Below are 20,382 nucleotides of genomic sequence, written 5' to 3' on the forward strand. Positions count from 1 at the left end.
AGGCTGAGTGAAGGTAAAGGGAATACATTTAAAGGGACAGTCTACAATATATTTTTTATTGTTTTAAAAGACAGATAATCCCTTTATTACCCATTCCCTAGTTTTGCATAACCAACTGTTATATTAATACACTTTTTACCTCTGTGATTACCTTGTATCAAAGCCTCTGCAGACTGCCCCCATATCTCAGGGCTATTTTACAAACTTGCATGCCAGCTAATTAGTGCTGCTTCGTAAAGAACTCCACAGGAGTGAGCACAAAGTTATCTTTATGGCTCACAGCCACAAACTATCACTGACTGACTGTGAAAACCTGATAAAATGCAATGAGATAAGAGGCGGCAGAGGCTTAGAAACAGTCCGAAATTTTGAGTTTTAAAGGTTCTAAAGTATATTAATAGAACAATGTTGGTTGTGCTAAGTTGGGGAATAGGTAGTAAAGGCTTTATCTAACTTTTTAAACAATACAAAAATAAAAATCAAGCAGACTGTCTCATTAAACATGAAGTGGGTGTTCAGAGAAAGGCAGATGCTATGTTTTCATTGAAAGGTTATTTTGAAACATATTTCCTAGTTTAGTTTTGTAGACTTACACATTTATAGTATTTATAGCAGGCCTGAATAATACCCTGGCTTCTGTAATTTGGTGCATATGTTTTTATTTTCCTTTATGAATGCATGAGTCACGAGCAACATGGCTGTAAAAATCTGACCTGCATCTTAACTTTTGCCAGGGAAATGTTTTCTCCTTCACAAAAGTACCAGTTGTTGGTGTACCACGCAGACTCACTGTTCCATGACAAGGAGTACAGGAATGCGGTCAGCAAGTATACCATGGCTCTCCAGCAGAAAAAGACATTAACCAAGACATCAAAAGTGAGGCCTTCAACTGGGAATTCCGCCGCTGTACCACAAAACCAGGTAGTGATACCTGTTGGACAACAGCAACTGTTTACTCTATTCACCTTATTTAAAGGGACATAAAAGTCATCATTTTTCTTTCATGATTCAGATAGACCATGTAATTTTAGGACACCTTTAAAGTCCCTTATTTGATCAAATTTACGTTGTTTTCTTTGTATTTCCTAAACAGAAGCAATGCATGACTGAGAGCTAGCTGGTGATTGGCTGCTACAGACATTTGTCTCTTGTTGTTTGCTCCCAGTCCTGCATTGCTGTTCTGAAGGTAAATGTAGCTGTATTTAAAACCTTTGCAGGGGTTAATACAGTTATATGCAAGCAAAAGTGTAATAATAATAATATTATGTAACATTAGAACGTTTTCCGCCCCACTTTTATGTCCCATTAAAGGGGCAGTCAACACCAAAATTGTTGTTGTTTAAAAAGATAGATAATACCTTTTATTCCACAGCTTTGCACAACCAACATTTATATTAATATACTTTATAACATTTAAACCTCCTTCTGCCTGTTTCTAAGCCTCGACAGACGGCCTCTTATCACATGCTTTTTTTATTAGCTTTTCACAACAGGAGACTGCTAGTTCATGTGGGCCATATGGATAACATTGTTCTCACGCCTGTGAAGTTGTGCATGAGACAGCACTAATTGGCTAAAATGCGAGTCAATGGATAATATCCATGTGATCAAGTGGCTGTTAGAAGAGGCTTAGATACAAGTTAATCACATAGGTAAAAAGTATATTAATATAACCATGTTGGCTGTGCAAAATTGGGGAATGGGTAATAAAAGGATTATCTATCGTTTTAAACTACTGTATAATAATTTTGGAGTTGACTGTCCTTTTAAGTATAATCCAAACCTATAAGTAGTCTAAAATTATATTAAAAAAACAAGTGTTATTACTCAATTAGTTTTTGTATTACCCCAATCATAAACAAAGGGCTTATTAAAGGTAAGAAAAAATAGGAAGGAATTAATAATTTTCTGAATATTATTATAAAAATTAAGTATAAGACAAAACCAACAAAAATGTACCCTATAATTATCTTGTTGCCAGCTACCTCCTACTCTCTCCAAATCAATTCATATTGTTCTAATACAAAAATGTATGTTCATGGTGAGTGCACAACTATATATAAACTGTATTAGAGAGAATGTTACTTCTCTTTATAATTACCATGTACCGATTGTAAAAGTTTTCTTACACACTTGTGTCTTGTGTACTAAGAGCATCTGTGTGATATGTTGATCAAGTGTTTAAAGGGACAGTCTACACCAGAATATTTATTGTTTTAAAAGATAGATAATCCCTTTATTACCCATTCCCTAGTTTTGCATAACCAACACAGTTATAGTAATATACTTTTTACCTCTGTGATTATCTTGTATCTAAGCCTCTGCAAACTGCCCCTTATTTCAGTTCTTTTGGCAGACTTGCATTTTAGCCAATCAGTACGAGCCCCTAGGAACTCCACATGCGTGAGCACAGTGTTATTTATATGAAACACATGAACTAACACCCTCTGGTGGTGAAAAACTGTCAAAATGTCCTGAGCTAAGAGGCGGCCTTTAAGGACTTAGAAATTAGCATATGAACCTCCTAGATTTAGCTTTCAACTAAGAATACCAAGTGAAGAAAGCAAAATTGGCGATGAAAGTAAATTAGAACATTGTTTAAAATTACATGCCCTATCTGAATAATGAAAGTTTGTTTTGGACTGTCCCTTTTAAAATAAAATGTACTCTTAAGGCAGAACAAAATATACATTAAAGGGACACTGAACCCAAAAAAAAAATATTTAGTGATTCAGATAGAGCGTGCAATTTTAAGCAACTTTCTAATTTACTCCTATTATCATTTTTCTTCATTCTCTTGCTATCTTTATTTGAAAAAGAAGGCATCTAAGCTACGGAGCCAGACAAATTTTGGTTTAGTACCCTGGATAGCGCTTGTTTATTGATGGGTGAATGTATCCACCAATCAGCAAGAACAACCCAGGTTGTTCACAAAAAATGGGCTGACATCTAAACTTACATTCTTGCTTTTCAAATAAAGATACCAAGAGAATAAAGAAAATTTGATAATAGGAGTAAATTAGAAAGTTGTTTAAAATTGTATGCTCTATCTGAATCATGAAAGAAAAAATTTGGGTTCAGTGTCCCTTTAAAAAACAGGTTTCAAAATATGTAAATTCACTATGCTTTAAAACATTTTGTCTTCAAATGTAATAACTTTCTTTGCCCTATTACTGTTTGACAAGAAAGATTCATGTTTATTTAAATGTCTTAAAGGGACATAAAACAAGTTGGGATAGAGACAAAATATATGTACTTTAATCACTTTACCTGCAAATGTATACTGCAGTGACTCACCATTAACCCTTTCTTTTAAGTTTCTGAATTGTACAGCTCTAAAGGGCCACTAAACCCAAAATCTTTCTTTCATGATTCAGATAGAGAATAGAAATTTAAACAACATTACAATTTACTTCTATTATTTATTTTGCTTAATTTTTTAGATATCCTTAGTTGAAGAAAAAGCAATGCACACGGTGAGCCAATCACACGAGGCTTCTATGTGCAGCAACCAATCAGCAGCTGCTGAGCATATCTAGATATGCTTTTCAGCAAAGAATATCAAGAGAATAAAACAAATTAGATAATATAAGTAAATTAGAAAGATGTTTAAAATTGCATTCTCTTTCTAAATCATGAAAGAAAAAATCTGGGTGTCATGTCCCTTAACTACCCACACACAATTCCTTCTATGGCTGCATCTATATCCCTCTTTGATTTAGCAGAATGCAATACAGCATTGCTATGTAACTAATTTTGCTTATCTTTGGAAACTTTTAAAATACTTGCCAGCAATTTGTAACTTTTTTTTATGCAAACTATTTTTAATTAATTAGCCCTTTTAGGATATGCACATATCTCAACATGTTTTATGGCACTTTAAGGCTGGCAGAATGATTAGATGTGTATCAATGTGCGTTCAATCAGTTATTGAGTCACTTATAATGATCCCTCAAATCTAAAAAACTATTAGAACAGTTAATTTGTTAGATTTTGTTAACAAATCAATGCATATTACTGGTTCATCTAGGTGTATTGTGTTGGTTTTATGATTTCTCTTAGTATGGATTGACAAGGTTTTGTGTTCAGGTTTCATCTCTTAAATTTGCTGTCTCTTGGGTCCTAGTGCCTTCCATCAGAAATTGAAGTAAAGTACAAAATGGCAGAGTGCTACACCATGCTGAAACAGGATAAGGATGCCATAGCTATTCTGGATGGAATCCCGTCTCGACAGAGAACACCAAAGGTAGAAAAGGCTGTATTTCATTTTACTATCACAATCTTTATCTCTTTTAAAATATATTGGTTTCAGTTAAGAGTCTAATTGTACTATATAAACTTCCCCATTTCCGTAGATCCACCTTCTTTGTCTCATTTGCTCGTTAACAAGAATATATATTCCTTGGATGGTAACCATTTTTTTTTTCTCTTGTTAATGTCTTTTAGGTACAATGAGACAATTGTTATGTCCTACAATGTTTGGCTATAAAACTTCAATAAAAGACTACTCAATAAATAATAATATATTGTAAACACTTGAAAGCTTTAATATTGACTGACAATACATGTATCAGATATTTCGTTTTTTAGCAAACAAAAATTACATGGCTCTTACAAAGACCTATATACAATAGTAGTAAGACTGTAATAATATTTGCTTGTTGCACCATCAAGCTGTTGTTTTTTTAAAAATAGCAGCCTTTTGGGTTAAATCTAAGAATATGTTCCCAAATAGTTTTTTTTATTTTTCCTTCCCTCTAGACATCATTGGCAGATGGCACAGCCAACTAGATGCCCTTTTGCCTGCGCTATAAACAGCATGCATAATGTGCTCACAGTGCTGTTCTTTAAATGTGTTTTCCTTTACATCTGGATTACAGTCATAGAGATGCCAAAACAACTAAAGCAGAGAAATATGAACAGGCTTTACTTTCTGTCTATGTAGCTGATCCTGACTAGAAAAAAGGCATCTTAGGAGCTAAGTGCATCTGGTGCCACTGATGAACACGCACCCAAGTGCTAAAACAATATTTATTTATTTTTATTCCAAATGTTCTGCTCTCCCAACAATAATACATATCTGTATGCTGCACTGTTTAAAATACATTACGATTAGTTTTAGCATTTAGTGTCCCTTTAACTTAGATTTTAAAGAGACTAAAAAAAGTATATCATGCATTTGAGAAATGTTAAAGGGACACTGAACCCAATTTTTTTTTCTTTCATGATTCAGATAGAGCATGCAATTTTTAAGCAACTTTCTAATTTACTCCTATTACCAATTTTTCTTCGTTCTCTTGCTATCTTTATTTGAAAAAGAAGGCATCTAAGCTTTTTTTGGGTTCAGAACTCTGGAAAGCACATTTGTATTGGTGGATGAATTTATCCACCAATCGGCAAGAACAACCCAAGTTGTTCACCAAAAAATGGGCTTGCATCTAAACTTACTTTCTTGCATTTCAAATAAAGATACCAAGAGAGTGAAGAAAATTTGATAATAGGAGTAAATTAGAAAGTTGCTTAAAATGTCATGCTCTATCCGAGTCACAAAATAAAAAAATTGGGTTCAGTGTCCCTTTTAAGTAAAAGTTTTTAAAATTTAAATTGAAACTTATTGCAGTATTGGCTTTATGATTCCTACTAGTCCTCACTTTTTCTGGGGAAGGAGAGTTTTCTGCAAGTACAAGAAAAAAACCCATTGATTTATTTAGGACATGAACATAAGGTGTATTGTTCTTTGTTTTTTTTTTTAAAAAAAAAAAGCACAACAACAAACAAATATTTTAAAATGGAACAAACAAAAAAAATCCCTTTTAAAGAAACTGTGATTGTTGATACATATGTATGTTTTCTCTTTCTATAGATAAACATGATGTTGGCAAATTTGTATAAGAAAGCAGGACAGGAGCGCTCAGCTGTGACCAGTTACAAGGAAGTCTTAAGGCAGTGCCCCCTAGCTCTTGATGCTATTTTAGGTAAAATCTCATATGTTGCCTTATAATGTACATCACAGTCATGTCACAGGGTGCGGTCACATCTAATATGTTAACATGTAAAAGATTGACTTTCTGTTTGCGTTTCTATTTTTTTTCCTTAAAAGGAAATATAACAAATATTTTTTTCCATGATTTAATACATTTCTAATTCACTTCTATTATCAAATTTTCTTTGTTTGTATCTTTTGTTTGAAAAGCATGGCTGTAAGCTCTGGAGCACTATATGTCAGCAGTTTTACAAACATGTTATGCACTAGATGACAGCACTATTTCCTGCCATCTAGTTATCTCTTCAACGAAAAATAACGTGGAAACGAAGTAAATTTGAAACTTTTTATTGTATGCTCTGAATCACAAAAGAAAATGTTTAGTTCTCATATCCCTTCTAAGAAGACATTTTAAAAAAAATATTCGTAATAGCATCAATAATAATATTATATATAATCATAACTTTTTTTCACAAAACCTTAACCTTTGATAAAGAAAAAAGGAAATGCTGATACTAATCATTGTAGCTAATTAAAGGGTCAATGTATTTAGGCAAACAGCATATAAGCGTTAATTGTATTCAAAGCTGGTGCAGGAACATTCTTTAAAATGGGTTGGGTTCCATTCCCACATGGAGATTGCGTCTCTTGTTTACATAGCATTTCTATATACAATACTGCAGTATTGTAATTGTCATTATAGTTAGAGGTTTTAACAGGCAAATCCAGCTATATAAATGACAAAATAAAGGTAAATTAGCTATTTATAAACATTTTTATACACCACAGCAGTTAAAATGGATCCTTGCAGGGAGAAACTTTTTTTAGTACACTGTACCTTTTTAAGCTTCAGTTCAGCAGTAGCAGAATTTTTTTTTTTGTGTGTGTGTGTGAATTACTTGATGAGTTAAAATAAGTACTAAATTATAACGCTTACCTATTTATTTATATATATATTTATTTGGATCCTCTAAATCTGTGTTTATCAACAGTGGTCCTCAAGTACCCCCAACAGGGGTACACAGGTGAAGTAATCAGCTGATCAGTAATACCATGGTTACTAACCTGCTCTCACCCATCAGCTGACGATTTCACCTGTGCACTGGTTCAGCTATAAAGAAAACCTGGCCTGTTGGGGGTGATTGAGGAACACTGCTCTGACCACTAATGCTTGCTTTATAATAAAGCCCCTATTTTAAGTTTTATAACCAAAATGAATGTCATTATTACTAAGTAAAACTGTGCATGAATTGTAACAAAAGGAGTCCTGGCCATAGGAACCATATCCTCTACTTCTTCAGTCTGGAACTTGGCTTAAAAGAGACTTGTATACTGTATACTATATTGTATCAACGGGATGTTGGTTGCAAAAGTAAAATTAACAGAACCTTTAAACAATAACACCAGGCTCGGTTGTATTCTTCTCTCATATATGGCTACTTTCATGTATTATGTTCTAGGTTTGCTCTCCCTTTCTGTAAAAGGAGCAGAAGTTGCATCTATGACCCTTAATGTCATTCAGAGCATTCCCAACTTGGACTGGCTTTCTGTCTGGATTAAAGCATATGCTTTTGTATATACGGGAGACAATACCAGAGCTATTAATACTATCTGGTAAGTTAATACCTTTTTATTCAACATTCAGATTCAACATTATTTGAACATCTTTATTTTTTTTTCTCTCTAAATTTATAGAAATCTTGAAGGAATATAATGTAATTTTTGTCTGGGCAGTAGCAATGCAAAACTTAGAGACATGAAACTCAAAATGTTTCTTTCATGGTTCAAATGGATCCTACATTTTTTTTTTTTTTTTTTTTTTTTTTTTTTTTTTTAAATCTTTCCAATTTACTTCTATTATCAAATGTGCTTCATTCGTATGGTATCCTTTGTTGAAGGAGCAGTAATGCACTACTAAATGCCAATGACGAGGCATATATCTGCAGCCACCAATCAGCAGCTCCTGAGTCTACCTAGGTATCCATTTCAACAAAGGATACCCAGAGAACAAAACAAATTAGATAATAGAAGTAGATTGGAAATTAATTTTAAAATCACATGATCTATTTGAATCATGAAAGAAAATTTTTTGTGTTTTTCCAATTGTTCTCTTTAAAGGGACGGGAAACAATTTTTTTTCTCTTTCATGATTCAGATAGAACATACCATTCTAAACAACATTCTAATTTACTTCTATTATTTAATTTAATTAATTCTTTAGATATCCTTTGTTGAAGAAATAACAGTGCAGATGGGTGAGCCAATCACACAAGGCATCTGTGCCAAACCACCAATCGACAGCTACTGAGACTATTTAGATATGCTTTTCAATAGAGAATATTAAGAGAATTAAGCAAATTAGATAATAGAAGTAAATTAAGTTGTTTAAAATTGCATGCTCTATCTGAGTAATGAAAGAAAAAAAATTGAGTTTCATGTCCCTTTAAGGCCTTAATGATCAAAGATTCTCCAGCTTGGAGAGAAATTGTTGTTCAGACTTCACAGGGGCTAAACTCCCTGAATGCTAGAAGAAAAAGGGCAGAACTCTCCTCCAGCACTGCGAGTCAAGCCCAGTGCAATTTAGCACTGCATGATATAAGCGTTTTGTTACTTACACTTTCTGTATTGTATTTTATAATACTTTACACTTTAGATTGGGTCCTTTCAGTATTATTATATTTAAAGGGACAATTCACTATAAAATAGTTTTTACCTGAATGTGTACCCCATCAGTTGTTATACCAGCTGCAGCGTATAAAACACATTAGAAATTGCTCATTTATGCTTCTTTTTGAAAAAAAAAACAATAGCTGAGTTTGCTTGTTGAATCCACAGCCCATCAAAATAGGCTAAGCTTGTAGACAGATTAGATCTTATTTTATCACTCAAATTCTTCCCTTTCTTGTCTCTGTACAATACTTCGAAAGAACAATTGAATATTACATTATTAGAGCTTCCACCTCCCACTGTGAGTGTAATTTATTCTGCTGTCTGTGTTTTACATAGTTACTCAATAGCCTATACCTAGGTATAAGTAACTTCAGTATAGGTAGGGATACTACAGACTAAATCAGCTATTTTAAATGCCAATATAAAGGTTAAGGAACTATATGTAAATTATTTAATACACTGACTCCAGCAGGTAAAATGGATCATTTGGAACAAATTTAAGGAGAGCGTTTTTGGGGTAAACTGTCCCTTTTCAGCTTGGCACTTTCCCTTTTATATTTTACCCCTTTGCTAAAACTTGCTAAAACATTTTTGCTATTAATCCCATAATGCCCGGAGCAAGTGTTTAACATCGGAATGCTTGAAAAATTAAATCACGCAATTGTTGATGTGATCACGTGATTTCAATGCCGGGATCGGATTGTGGGGGACTTCCTACGATGCTAGGAATGCCCCTCAGTCCGATCTTCCATTAATCAAAAGGAGGAGGCTGCAGGACGCATGGAACATCCTAACAGCGTTAAACAGAAATGGAGCCTTTGTTTTTTTTTTAACCTAACAAAACTGTATAATATAAAAATATATATATATATATATATATATATATATAAACAGTATGTTTGCCGATCGTGCTCTGTTACTTTATGAAGGCAGATGCCTGCAGCCCAGGAAGAGCAAGTCTCTGTTGTCACTTGACAACCAAGACTGCTGAAGACTCCATAAGGTCTGGTTCATATATATATGTTATGAGGTACGATGGGCTATGTACCACATAATCTATATCTATGTCGGATTGGCGCAAGGGGTTAATACATTTAAATTTTGCTCCAGCAGTCATTTTACAAATTTTGATTGTGTTTTGAAAGTTTCTGTGTGTGCACTGGTTTGGTCTCTTTCACATGCAAAAATGCTGAAAACGCCCCTTGGAGAAGTATATTAAAATCTGACTTTTAAGAATTTCACTAGGGTTCTTGCAGTGCTGGAGGCTCATTTTATATCATATCATCTCATCTGAGCAGAGAGGTTTAAATTGTTAGCCCCTAAGTATTGGAATTTGGTATACAAATATATGTAGAAATATGTATTAATGACTAAATAGAACATATTCTGCTAAGAACATTGGAGTGAAAAATTCTTATTTTCATGTCGGGTTAGCTTGATGCGATCGTGTTTGCGTGTGAGTAGGGTTTTCCCCGCCCACTTTTTTTGTTTAATTAACTTCTTGCACTTTATATTTAAAACCTATTGATAAGGCACTCACAACCACCCACTCAACCTGTGGGTCCTCAAATTAATAAGAGATGAAAACATAAAACTAGGGATATATGAAGGCTCTAGTTTATCATTGGGGTATACTTTTTTTCTTTTCTTTCTTTTTCTCTCTCTATAATATGCTTCTTAATGGGACATTAAACATAAATTGTAAGCTGCATGATAATAAACCTTCACGTCTGAGAAGAATCTTGCAATGAAAACTGCCGTTTTATTTTGTCAAATTACTATTTTTTTTGTTTTTTCTTCTCGCTGGTTTCCCTGTCCTGCAAAACCAAAAACCCTTTCTGCCCAATGACCAACAAATACGCATATACAGCATAAAATCTGTGTGCATGTGCAGTTATTGAAAGATGCAGGGGTAGCCTGACCTTTTTCCATCCCTTTAAGGTGGGTTAGCACTGATTCAGTTTAGTTAGTAATCATTTTTTTAACAGGCATTGAAATAAACAGACATTATATTCCTTTCTAATCTTCATCTAATAGTTTAAATATATTTATATATACACAACAATGTTCTTTAATACCTAGTATAGCCACTGCTATTGCAAAGAATGCTTTTTCTAGCAGGTTGGTGATGCAAAACATAATCCACCTTAAAAATAGCAAAAAACAAACAAAGAGATAAGGTGAGTGGGGGGGGGGGGGTTAAACTGGCTCACAGAAATCTAGCTAAAAGTATTAACCCAAGCCTCACTGGGAGAAAGTGGATCTTGTACACATTTTAGATGTATTTTACAGCAAAATGAAGCAAAATATATAATGAATGAATATTGCAATAACGTTTAATTTTTAATTATGCGTTGTTGAAATATCGAATTTAATGGTCCTTTAAAGGGATATTGGACACTAAATAAATGCTAGATAGAATGATTCATTCAAAAGATTGGTCTGAGAATAACATGTAGGTGTATTTTATAAAGTTTCATTAGTTGTTTAAATAGTGACAAAATAAGTGTAAAGTTTTAGTGTCTATAAAACAATGTGAGCTGCCATGTTATAACTTAGGTTACCTTCTCTGCTGTGGCCAATTAGGGACAGCTATAAATAGATCACTAGAGTGTGCAGCCAATGGCTTTGAGGAATATAACAGTGTTCTGCACTTCCACTTCTAACAGGAACTGAAAAGCTCAGAATTTCATAATGGGATTACAGGAAAAGGGGACAAAATAAATGAGTATTGTAGAGGTTTTTTTTTTTTTTTTTTTTTATATATATACAATTTATCATTTTATATTAACATCTCAAAGTGTCCCTTTAAGCACTCACCTGGATATTGGTGTATTATGGTATCGGTGTGTTATAAACTAAAGTTGATTTAATTCTTAATGCTATTATATTTGTATACATTTATATACATATATACATTCAAAAAGGTAAATTCTAGTTTCCCAGCTTAGGTTTAAAAACAAACAAAAAAAGAAGGCTTTAGCACACCTTCTTTTTTTGTTTGTCTTTACAGTACTTTGAGAATTTTTAAAGAGGAGCTGATCTGATGATACTGTCAATATTAGCCAGTATTTGGTTATTCAGTTTCTGGATCATTCCTTTTGGGACTGGGACTTTTTTGGTGATATTTATTTAGGTTTACGATTCCCCCCCCCCCCCCCCCCCCCCATATGTGCCAGCTATATTATGTCTTAGGTAACCTTTTAATAAGTAGCAAAGCCCATATAGGCTGAACCCAAAGTCAATTTTATCAACATCCTTACTATATTCTCACACATCTCTAGGTTACAGGTTATTTTTAATTTGTTCATGGACTATTATGTGTTATGTTGGTATGGTACAGATTACTTCTCCTGCATGATCCACTTACACTATCACTGGAATTTATAGTTCCAAATGTTTTTTTCAGGTAAATATTCAGTCCTGGGTATGGAGTAATTAATACAGTTCTTAGATCCATTGCTTCTTTGGGTGAATCTGGACTCCCCCTCCACCCAGTGTTTACTCAGGTGACTTTAATTTGGTCTCAGACCCGTTGTATGACAAACATTTAAAAAAGGGTAGGTCTCATGATTCGTATACTATCTCATTTTAATCTAAATTTTGTAAAGTTATAACGCAAATTTAATCTCTACAATAATTGTCGGTCTTGTCATGCAGATGCGAAAGACTTCACTTTTTTTCTATTCCTCATCAAACATATTCCAGATTGCACTTATTATTATTTTTTTTTTTTTTTTTTTATGCTCTCTCCATCACTGTGGCAGGTACTCTTAGATCTCAAACCTGTCTTTCTGGGAAATTCCCACAATATCTTTAGGAGGAACCAGGCTTTTTGGAACAAATATTTATATTCCCTGCACTGGGCAATATAAGCTCCCTAAGCTAAATAAACCCCATCAGGATCCCTTAAAGATCAAGTAGAAAAGAAGATGTGTAGGAAGCACTTTCACAATGAATACCAAAGGAAGAGTGATATAGAATTAGTGTATATCTGCTTTAAAAGAAATATGATAAGGGACTATGACATATTTCTTCTTTTCTAAGGAAGTAGGGAAGCCTTTTACCAGGCTTCCCTACTTCCTTGACCGCAGTTGCTACTGAATTCATTGGGGTTAATCACAACACCAAAATCTCTGCTGACACTGTTTAAGCAGCATTGAAAGCTTATGTCTGGGGTTTATGCATTGCAAGAATGGCTAAAATTTGGAAACAGAAAGGGGACCCTTTAGGTCAGTTAGCCTGTGAATTGTGTAATGAAGAACAATTAAATAGGTTGTTTAACCTCACGGATAAGCTCTCCACAGAGATCACACAGATACGGAAAATTATTAAAGACAAAGAATTTGTCAGAGTCAAAGCAGCCATGTCTAGATTTAAACAACTTATGTACTATAAAGGTAACAAAGCAAATTAATTATTTGTGAGAAAACTAAGAGGTAGGACAGTGCATTCTAGAATTCCAGAACTAATGGTGGAAGGCAATAGAATTTTCACTCTGGCGTCTATTGGTAATGCTTTTGCGGCATTTTATATAAAAAAAATATATACAATATTCGGACTCCTGATGCTAATCTCACTTATTCCATGACGGCAATTAAATCGTATTTACAATCCCTGGGCCTTCCAAAATGATCAGCTTCTGCCTAAGAATCTTTAAAATAACCAATTTCACTTTCGGAAATCACTCATGCAATTCAATAATGTAAATAAATGTAAAAAAAAAGCCCTAGGCCCGGATGGGTTTACAGCTACATTCATCAAAAAATTAAAAAAAACTATTTCTCCCCTGCTTTAGGTGGTTTTTAAAGAGGTTCATGCTTCAGGTTGATTTCATAGAGCATTTTTAGTGCTTCAGGTTAATTTCTTAGAGCATTTTTAAAAGCCAAAATGTTAACAATCCCTAAATCCGGCAAAAGTCGTTGGCACTGCGGTAATTACAGACCCATATCTCCTAATCATTTTAGACATTTAGCTATATTCGAAGCTCATAGCCAATAGACTAGTTTATCTTTTGCCATCAATAATTCATATGGACCATATGGGGTTCACCTATGGTTTCTATGTCCCTGACAATACATTCATGCAAACTCCTTAACATTTTCTTAGAAGTAATGGAGATATCTTTGGAAGGTGCTGCAAGCTTTTGGATTTCCTAATTATTTTATTGTTTCTATTCAAGCATTATACTCTTGGCCATTTGCCAGCAGCAAGGGAATAGGCTTTCAATCTGTAGAACTCAATATATCCAATGGAAACAGACCGCAATGCCCACTCTCAAACTTGATATTTCTCCTAGCTATGAAGCCACTAGTGCAAGCGACCAAGACATCTCCTCTGATCAAGGGACATCGTTTGGTGATGTTACTAAAAAAAAATAGCCCTATTTGCTGATGATGTCACAATCTTGGTCACCAACCTCATATCTTCCATAAAGGAAGTCTTCAGGTTGCTTTGACTTTTGTATTCCCAATTATATATCTATACCACGACACTGCAAGATTATCACACATTGCTGTGTGGAGTATTGAAAATGAAATCCCAGATTCATCCAAGGTTGAAGCAGCATCTCTACCTAGCTAGTTGACCTTAGCAGACATCCCATGGATACTAACTACGGGTCACCTGAACTGAATCTAATGACATAATTATTGGAAATTGTAAAATGTCACTCAGACATCAGAAAGGTGGTGTTCCTCACCAATCCCCAATTCATAGTCTTAGCAGCCTACTCAAAGTGATGACCAACTCACATGACTCAGTGTGGAGTTCATGGAAATATCCTGAAGAACTGAAGTCAAAATAAGCTACAATCCCCCAAGCAGATTACAGATCAAATTATTGCTGCCGCTTCATAGTTATATTTTGAGAGTAGTAGACTTTTGAGCTTCCTTAATTCTTGGGGCTTCCAACGTCACCATCTGCGCTTATGCACCAACTGGGAGATGGAAGGCAGACAGTATACACCACTTTTCATATGATTGCATGTAATAGAAACTACTATAAAGAAAATGCACATATACTGATCTAAAAATCCAGTATCAAACCTTTTAAAAAAAATAAAAATAAATTAGAAGCTCCAAGTTTAACATTGTTGATGAGGTTAGGCTTGGGCACCCACTGAACGGGCTGAGAAAACAAGAAGAGCAGACCCACTCCGGCATTTGAAAAGACCCATTACACAGACAGGAACAAGCAGGAGTCTGTAGACTTGGGTCTACATCTGATACTTTGGGACTTGGTTAGGAGTCTGAATATCAGCACAATGTTGTTAAAAAAAAAAAAAATTACCAAAACTATACATTGTTACAAAAACACTTCCAGATGGGCTATATAAATGGATCATCTACAAAACATTAATGCAGAGAAAAATCTAGTGTACAGTGCCCCTTTAACTCTCCATTATTCTATATTACTAGAGGACATACATTGGCAGTTTAAGGCTTGAGCGAGCGAAATGGATAGGCACTTTACAGTCAAGGAATTAGGGAAGGCCTTTATCTCAGCTAAATTGTCGATACATTGTATTACAATTTTTGAATCTTACTTCAAGTTATTTCTTAAAGGGATAGGGAAGTTAAAATTAAAATTGCATGATTCCAATGGAGCATGTAATGTTAAGACACTTTTAAATTTGCTTCTCTTTTCAAATGTGCTTTGTTCTCTTGGTATCCCTTGTAGAAAAAGAATACGCACATATCCTACACTAGTGGGAGCTGCTGCTAATTGGTGCCTGCACACATTTGTCTTAGTGATTGGCTAACTAGATGTGTTCAGCTAGCTGCTAGTTGTGCAATGCTGTTCCTTCAGCAAAGGATAACACGAGAACAAAGCAAATTTGGATATAACATACAATTTTAAAAACTTTCTAATTTACTTCCATTATCAAATCATGAAAGAAAATGTTAGGGTTTCCTGTTCCTTTAAGTGGTACTTCACCCCAGTCCGGGTAGCCAATATTTATCCTATGTGCTTGCCATAGTGCTGTAGACAATGCAGTGAGGATGGTTCTGACCTACATCTATGGTGGTCCTGGCAAGAAATGCTTCTATTGTGTAAGAACTTTGGGTTGATGTCCCTTAAGACTTCAAGATTTGCTCTTTTTCACATTGGGATTGACAAGATACCTAACACATAGAGATCCCTAATTCCCGACCCGCCTAGCCTGCAGCATGTTATAACTTATGATCAATTACTTGGCTACAAATAGGTTTCTTTAATGCACATGACAGAATGGATAGCTATTTGGGAGACCTTGAAAGGCGGGAACCTTTAATTCATCATGGTAGTAAGCTTAATTTGCCTTAGTCTCTCTTTCCTTCTCTCCCCCCCCCCTTTCTCTCTTTTTTCTCTTGCAAGATGTATCGAGTCCATGGATTCATCCAATACTTGTGGGATATTCTCCTTCCCAACAGGAAGTGGCAAAGAGTGCACCCACAGCAGAGCTGTCTATATAGCTCCTCCCCTAACTCCACCCCCCAGTCATTATCTTTGCCTGCACTCAATAGGAAGCTGGTAAAGTTTAAGAGGTGATAGAATATTAGTTTAATTTTTCTTTAAGCAAGAATTTTTTATTTTCTAATGGTACCGGAATGTACTATTTTTACTCAGGCAGAAAATGGAAGAAGAATTCTGCCTTGAGTCTGATGATTTCAGCAGCTGTAACTGAGATCGAGTTCCTTCCCACAGAATTTGGGGAATACATTATAGCCTGCAGTGTGGGGAGCGGCTGGTGCTTACAGACACCTTGAGGTATGTGCAGTCTATATATAATTCTGAGGAGACCCACTTCAGAATTAATGATCTGCAGTGTGGCACTTGTGGGGCAAGTATAGTCCATAACAAATGGGGACTAGTCCTGTGCTATTCTTATTGAAAGTAATTTTATTCAAAGTTTTTTCATTGAAATGCTTTATTTTTCATGGCACTTCTGTGGGGCTTAACGTTCTTGGGATGAGATACTGTGATTCCGGGCAGGTTGAGAGCTGCTCGTTTATACTAGGGGGATCCACATGGCCTGTATGTACTTTCTAACCGCTTCCCATGCGGTCTATCATGGTTCAGTCTCCCATCGTAGCAGAAGAGACGGTCGCATAGCAGGTTGACACGAACACACCGTCCTTTAGATTTAATTTAGCACACCTCCGCCTGTTACTCGGGGGGTTTTGGCAACTCTAGACGATTGCGATCCTCTCACAATTCCCCCAGAAAAATTGTGTAAAATGGATAAATATTTAGAAGTGCCTACTTATACGGATGTATTTCCAGTTCCTAATAGAATGTGGAAATTGTTAAGAGGGAATGGGATAGACCAGGTATACCCTTTTCTCCCCCTCCTAGTTTTAAGAAAATGTTTCCGATATCTGATGCCATGCGGGACTCCTGGCAACTTGTCCCTAAGGTAGAAGGAGCTATCTCCACTCTACCAAAACGTACAACCATACCCATTGAGGACAGTTGTGCTTTTAAAGACCCTATGGATAAAAAATTAGAGGGTCTTCTAAAGAAATTATTCGTTCAACAGGGTTTTCTACAGTCGACAGCCTGCATTGTTACAGTCACTACGGCAGCGGCTTTCTGGTTTGACGCCCTGGAGGAGTCTCTGAAGGTAGAGACCCCCTTAGAGGAAATTCTAGACAGAATTAAGGCTCTTAAATTAGCTAATGCTTTTCTTACTAACGCTGCTTTTCAGGTTGCAAAATTAGCAGCGATGAATGCAGGCTTTGTCATTCTGGCGCGCAGAGCGTTATGGCTAACGTCGTGGTCTGCTGACGTATCATCTAAATCTAAACTTTTAACTATTCCCTTCAAAGGTAAGACCCTATTCGGGCCTGAGCTGAAGGAAATAATTTCTGACATTACAGGAGGTAAGGGACATGCCCTACCTCAGGACACCTCCCTTAAGACGAGGGGTAGACAAAATAATTTTCGTTCTTTTCGAAATTTTAGAGGAGTTTCCTTGACTCCCGGTTCCTCTGCTAAGCAGGAAGGGAACTTTAGTCAATCCAAGTTGGTCTGGAGACCTAACCAGGCCTGGAATAAAGGTAAACAAGCCAAGAAGCCCGCTGCTGCTACCAAGACAGCATGACGGGGCAGCCCCCGATCCGGGACCGGATCTAGTAGGGGGAAGACTTTTTTTTCTTTCTTTGCTGGAATTCAAAGATTGTCTCCCCAGGGGGAGATTTCATCTTTCACGTTTGTCTGTAGACCAGACATAAAGAGAGGCGTTCTTACGCTGTGTAAAAGACCTCTACACAATGGGTGTAATTTGCCCAGTTCTGAAGCTGGAACAGGGGCAGGACTTCTACTCAAATCTCTTTGTGGTTCCCAAAAAGGAGGGAACCTTCAGACCAATTTTAGACCTCAAGTGTCTAAACAAGTTTCTCAGAGTTCCATCGGTCAAGATGGAGACCATTCGCACTATCTTACCAATGATTCAGGAGGGTCAATATATGACCACTGTGGAACTGAAGGACGCGTACCTTCACATTCCAATTCACAAGGATCATCATCAGTTCCTGAGATTCGCCTTCCAGGACAAGCATTACCAGTTTGTGGCTCTTCCCTTCGGGTTGGCCACGGCTCCCAGGATCTTCACAAAGGTCATAGGGTCCCTTTTAGCGGTTCTCAGGCCGCAAGGTATAGCGGTGGCGCCCTATCTGGACGATATCTTGATCCAGGCATCCACCTATCCTCTGTCCAAATCTCACACAGACATCGTGTTGTCGTTTCTAAGAACTCATGGTTGGAAAGTGAACGTGGAAAAGAGTTCACTGGTCCCTCATACAAGAGTCCCCTTCTTGGGAATCCTAATAGACTCCGTAGACATGAAAATATTTCTGACGGAGGTCAGAAAGTCAAAGATTCTCAGTACTTGCCGAGTTCTGCAATCCCTTCACCAGCCAACAGTGGCGCAGTGTAAGGAAGTTATCAGCCTAATGGTAGCAGCAATGGACATTGTGCCGTTTGCTCGCTTTCATCTCAGACCACTACAACTGTTCATGCTCAGGCAGTGGAATGGGGATTATGCGAATTTGTCTCCTCAAAGAAATCTAGGACCAAGAGACCAGAGATTCTCTTCAGTGGTGGTTGTCTCAAGACCATCTGTCCCAAGGGATGTGCTTTCGCAGGCCATCTTGGGTCATAGTTTCGACAGACGCCAGCCTGCTGGGCTGGGGTGCAATCTGGAATTCCCTGAAGGCTCAGGGTGTGTGGACTCAGGCGGAGTCTCAACTGCCGATCAATATTCTGGAACTGAGAGCGATATTCAATGCGCTTCAGGCGTGGCCTCGGTTGGCAGCGGCCAAATTCATAAGATTTCAGTCGGACAACATCACGACTGTGGCGTATATCAATCATCAGGGGGAACAAGGAGTTCTCTAGCGATGATTGAAGTATCGAAGATAAGCCGATGGGCGGAGATTCACTCTTGCCATCTCTCTGCGTTCTACATCCCAGGAGTAGAGAACTGGGAAGTGGACTTCCTAAGTCGTCAGACTTTTCATCCAGGGGAGTGGGAACTCCATCCGGAGGTGTTTGCTGCTTTGATTCATCAATGGGGCACACCGGTATTGGACCTGATGGCATCTCATCAGTATGCCAAACTTCCTCTATACGGGTCCAGATCAAGGGACCCCCAGGCGGTACTGATAGATGCTCTAGCAGTACCTTGGTCGTTCAACCTGGCCTATGTGTTTCCACCTTTTCCTCTCCTTCCTCGTCTGATTGCCAGAATCAAGCAGGAGAGAGCTTCGGTGATTTGGATAGCACCTGCGTGGCCACACAGGACTTGGTATGCAGATCTGGTGGACATGTCATCCGTTCCACCGTGGACTCTGCAGATGAGGCAGGACCTTCTAATTCAGGGTCCATTCAAGCATCCAAATCTAATTTCTCTGCAGCTGACTGCTTGGAGATTGAACGCCTGATTTTATCAAAGCGTGGTTTCTCTGAGGCGGTCATTGATAACTTGATTCAGGCTAGAAAGCCTGTCACCAGGAAAATCTATCATAAGATATGGCGTAAATATCGTTATTGGTGTGAATCCAAGGGTTACTCATAGAGTAAGATTAGGATTCCTATGATATTGTCTTTTCTCCAAGAAGAATTGGAGAAGGGATTATCAGCTAGTTCCTTAAAGGGACAGATATCTGTTTTGTCTATTCTTTTACACAAACGTCTGGCAGATGTTCCAGACGTTCAGGCGTTTAGTCAGGCTTTAGTTAGAATCAAGCCTGTGTTTAAACCTGTTGCTCCGCCATGGAGTTTAAATTTAGTTCTTAAAGTTCTTCAAGGGGTTCCGTTAGAAGCTTAATATCTATGGAATGCATAGATTCAATCTTGGAAAGTTCTGTTTTTAGTAGCTATCTCTTCGGCTCGAAGAGTTTCTGAATTATCTGCTTTACAGTGTGACTCACCTTATCTTGTTTTCCATGCGGATAAGGTGGTTTTGCGTGCCAAACCTGGATTCCTTCCTAAGGTTGTTTCTAATAGGAATATCAATCAGGAAATTGTTGTTCCTTCTCTGTGTCCTAATCCTTTTTCCAAGAAGGAACGTCTGTTGCACAACCTAGATGTGGTTCGTGCTTTAAAATTCTACTTACAAGCAACTAAAGATTTCCGTCAAACATCTTCATTGTTTGTTGTCTATTCTGGAAAGCGGAGAGGTCAAGAGGCTACGGCAACCTCTTTCTTTTTGGCTGAAAAGCATCATCCGTTTGGCTTATGAG

At 36.8% G+C, this 20,382-nt stretch overlaps 1 protein-coding gene across 1 annotated transcript in view; it reads left to right on the forward strand.

Moving 5' to 3' along the window:
* The window catches only part of ANAPC7 (anaphase promoting complex subunit 7), a 72,623-nt gene that overhangs the window by 938 nt on the left and 51,303 nt on the right, over window positions 1-20,382 (forward strand). The window contains exons 2-5 of the mRNA XM_053701731.1: window positions 735-921; window positions 4,127-4,246; window positions 5,864-5,975; window positions 7,444-7,597. Of these exons, the coding sequence (XP_053557706.1) occupies window positions 735-921; window positions 4,127-4,246; window positions 5,864-5,975; window positions 7,444-7,597 (573 nt within the window). The remainder of the gene's footprint in view (window positions 1-734; window positions 922-4,126; window positions 4,247-5,863; window positions 5,976-7,443; window positions 7,598-20,382) is intronic.

Source organism: Bombina bombina, chromosome 2, assembly GCF_027579735.1.
Source record: "Bombina bombina isolate aBomBom1 chromosome 2, aBomBom1.pri, whole genome shotgun sequence".
NCBI lineage: Eukaryota > Metazoa > Chordata > Amphibia > Anura > Bombinatoridae > Bombina > Bombina bombina.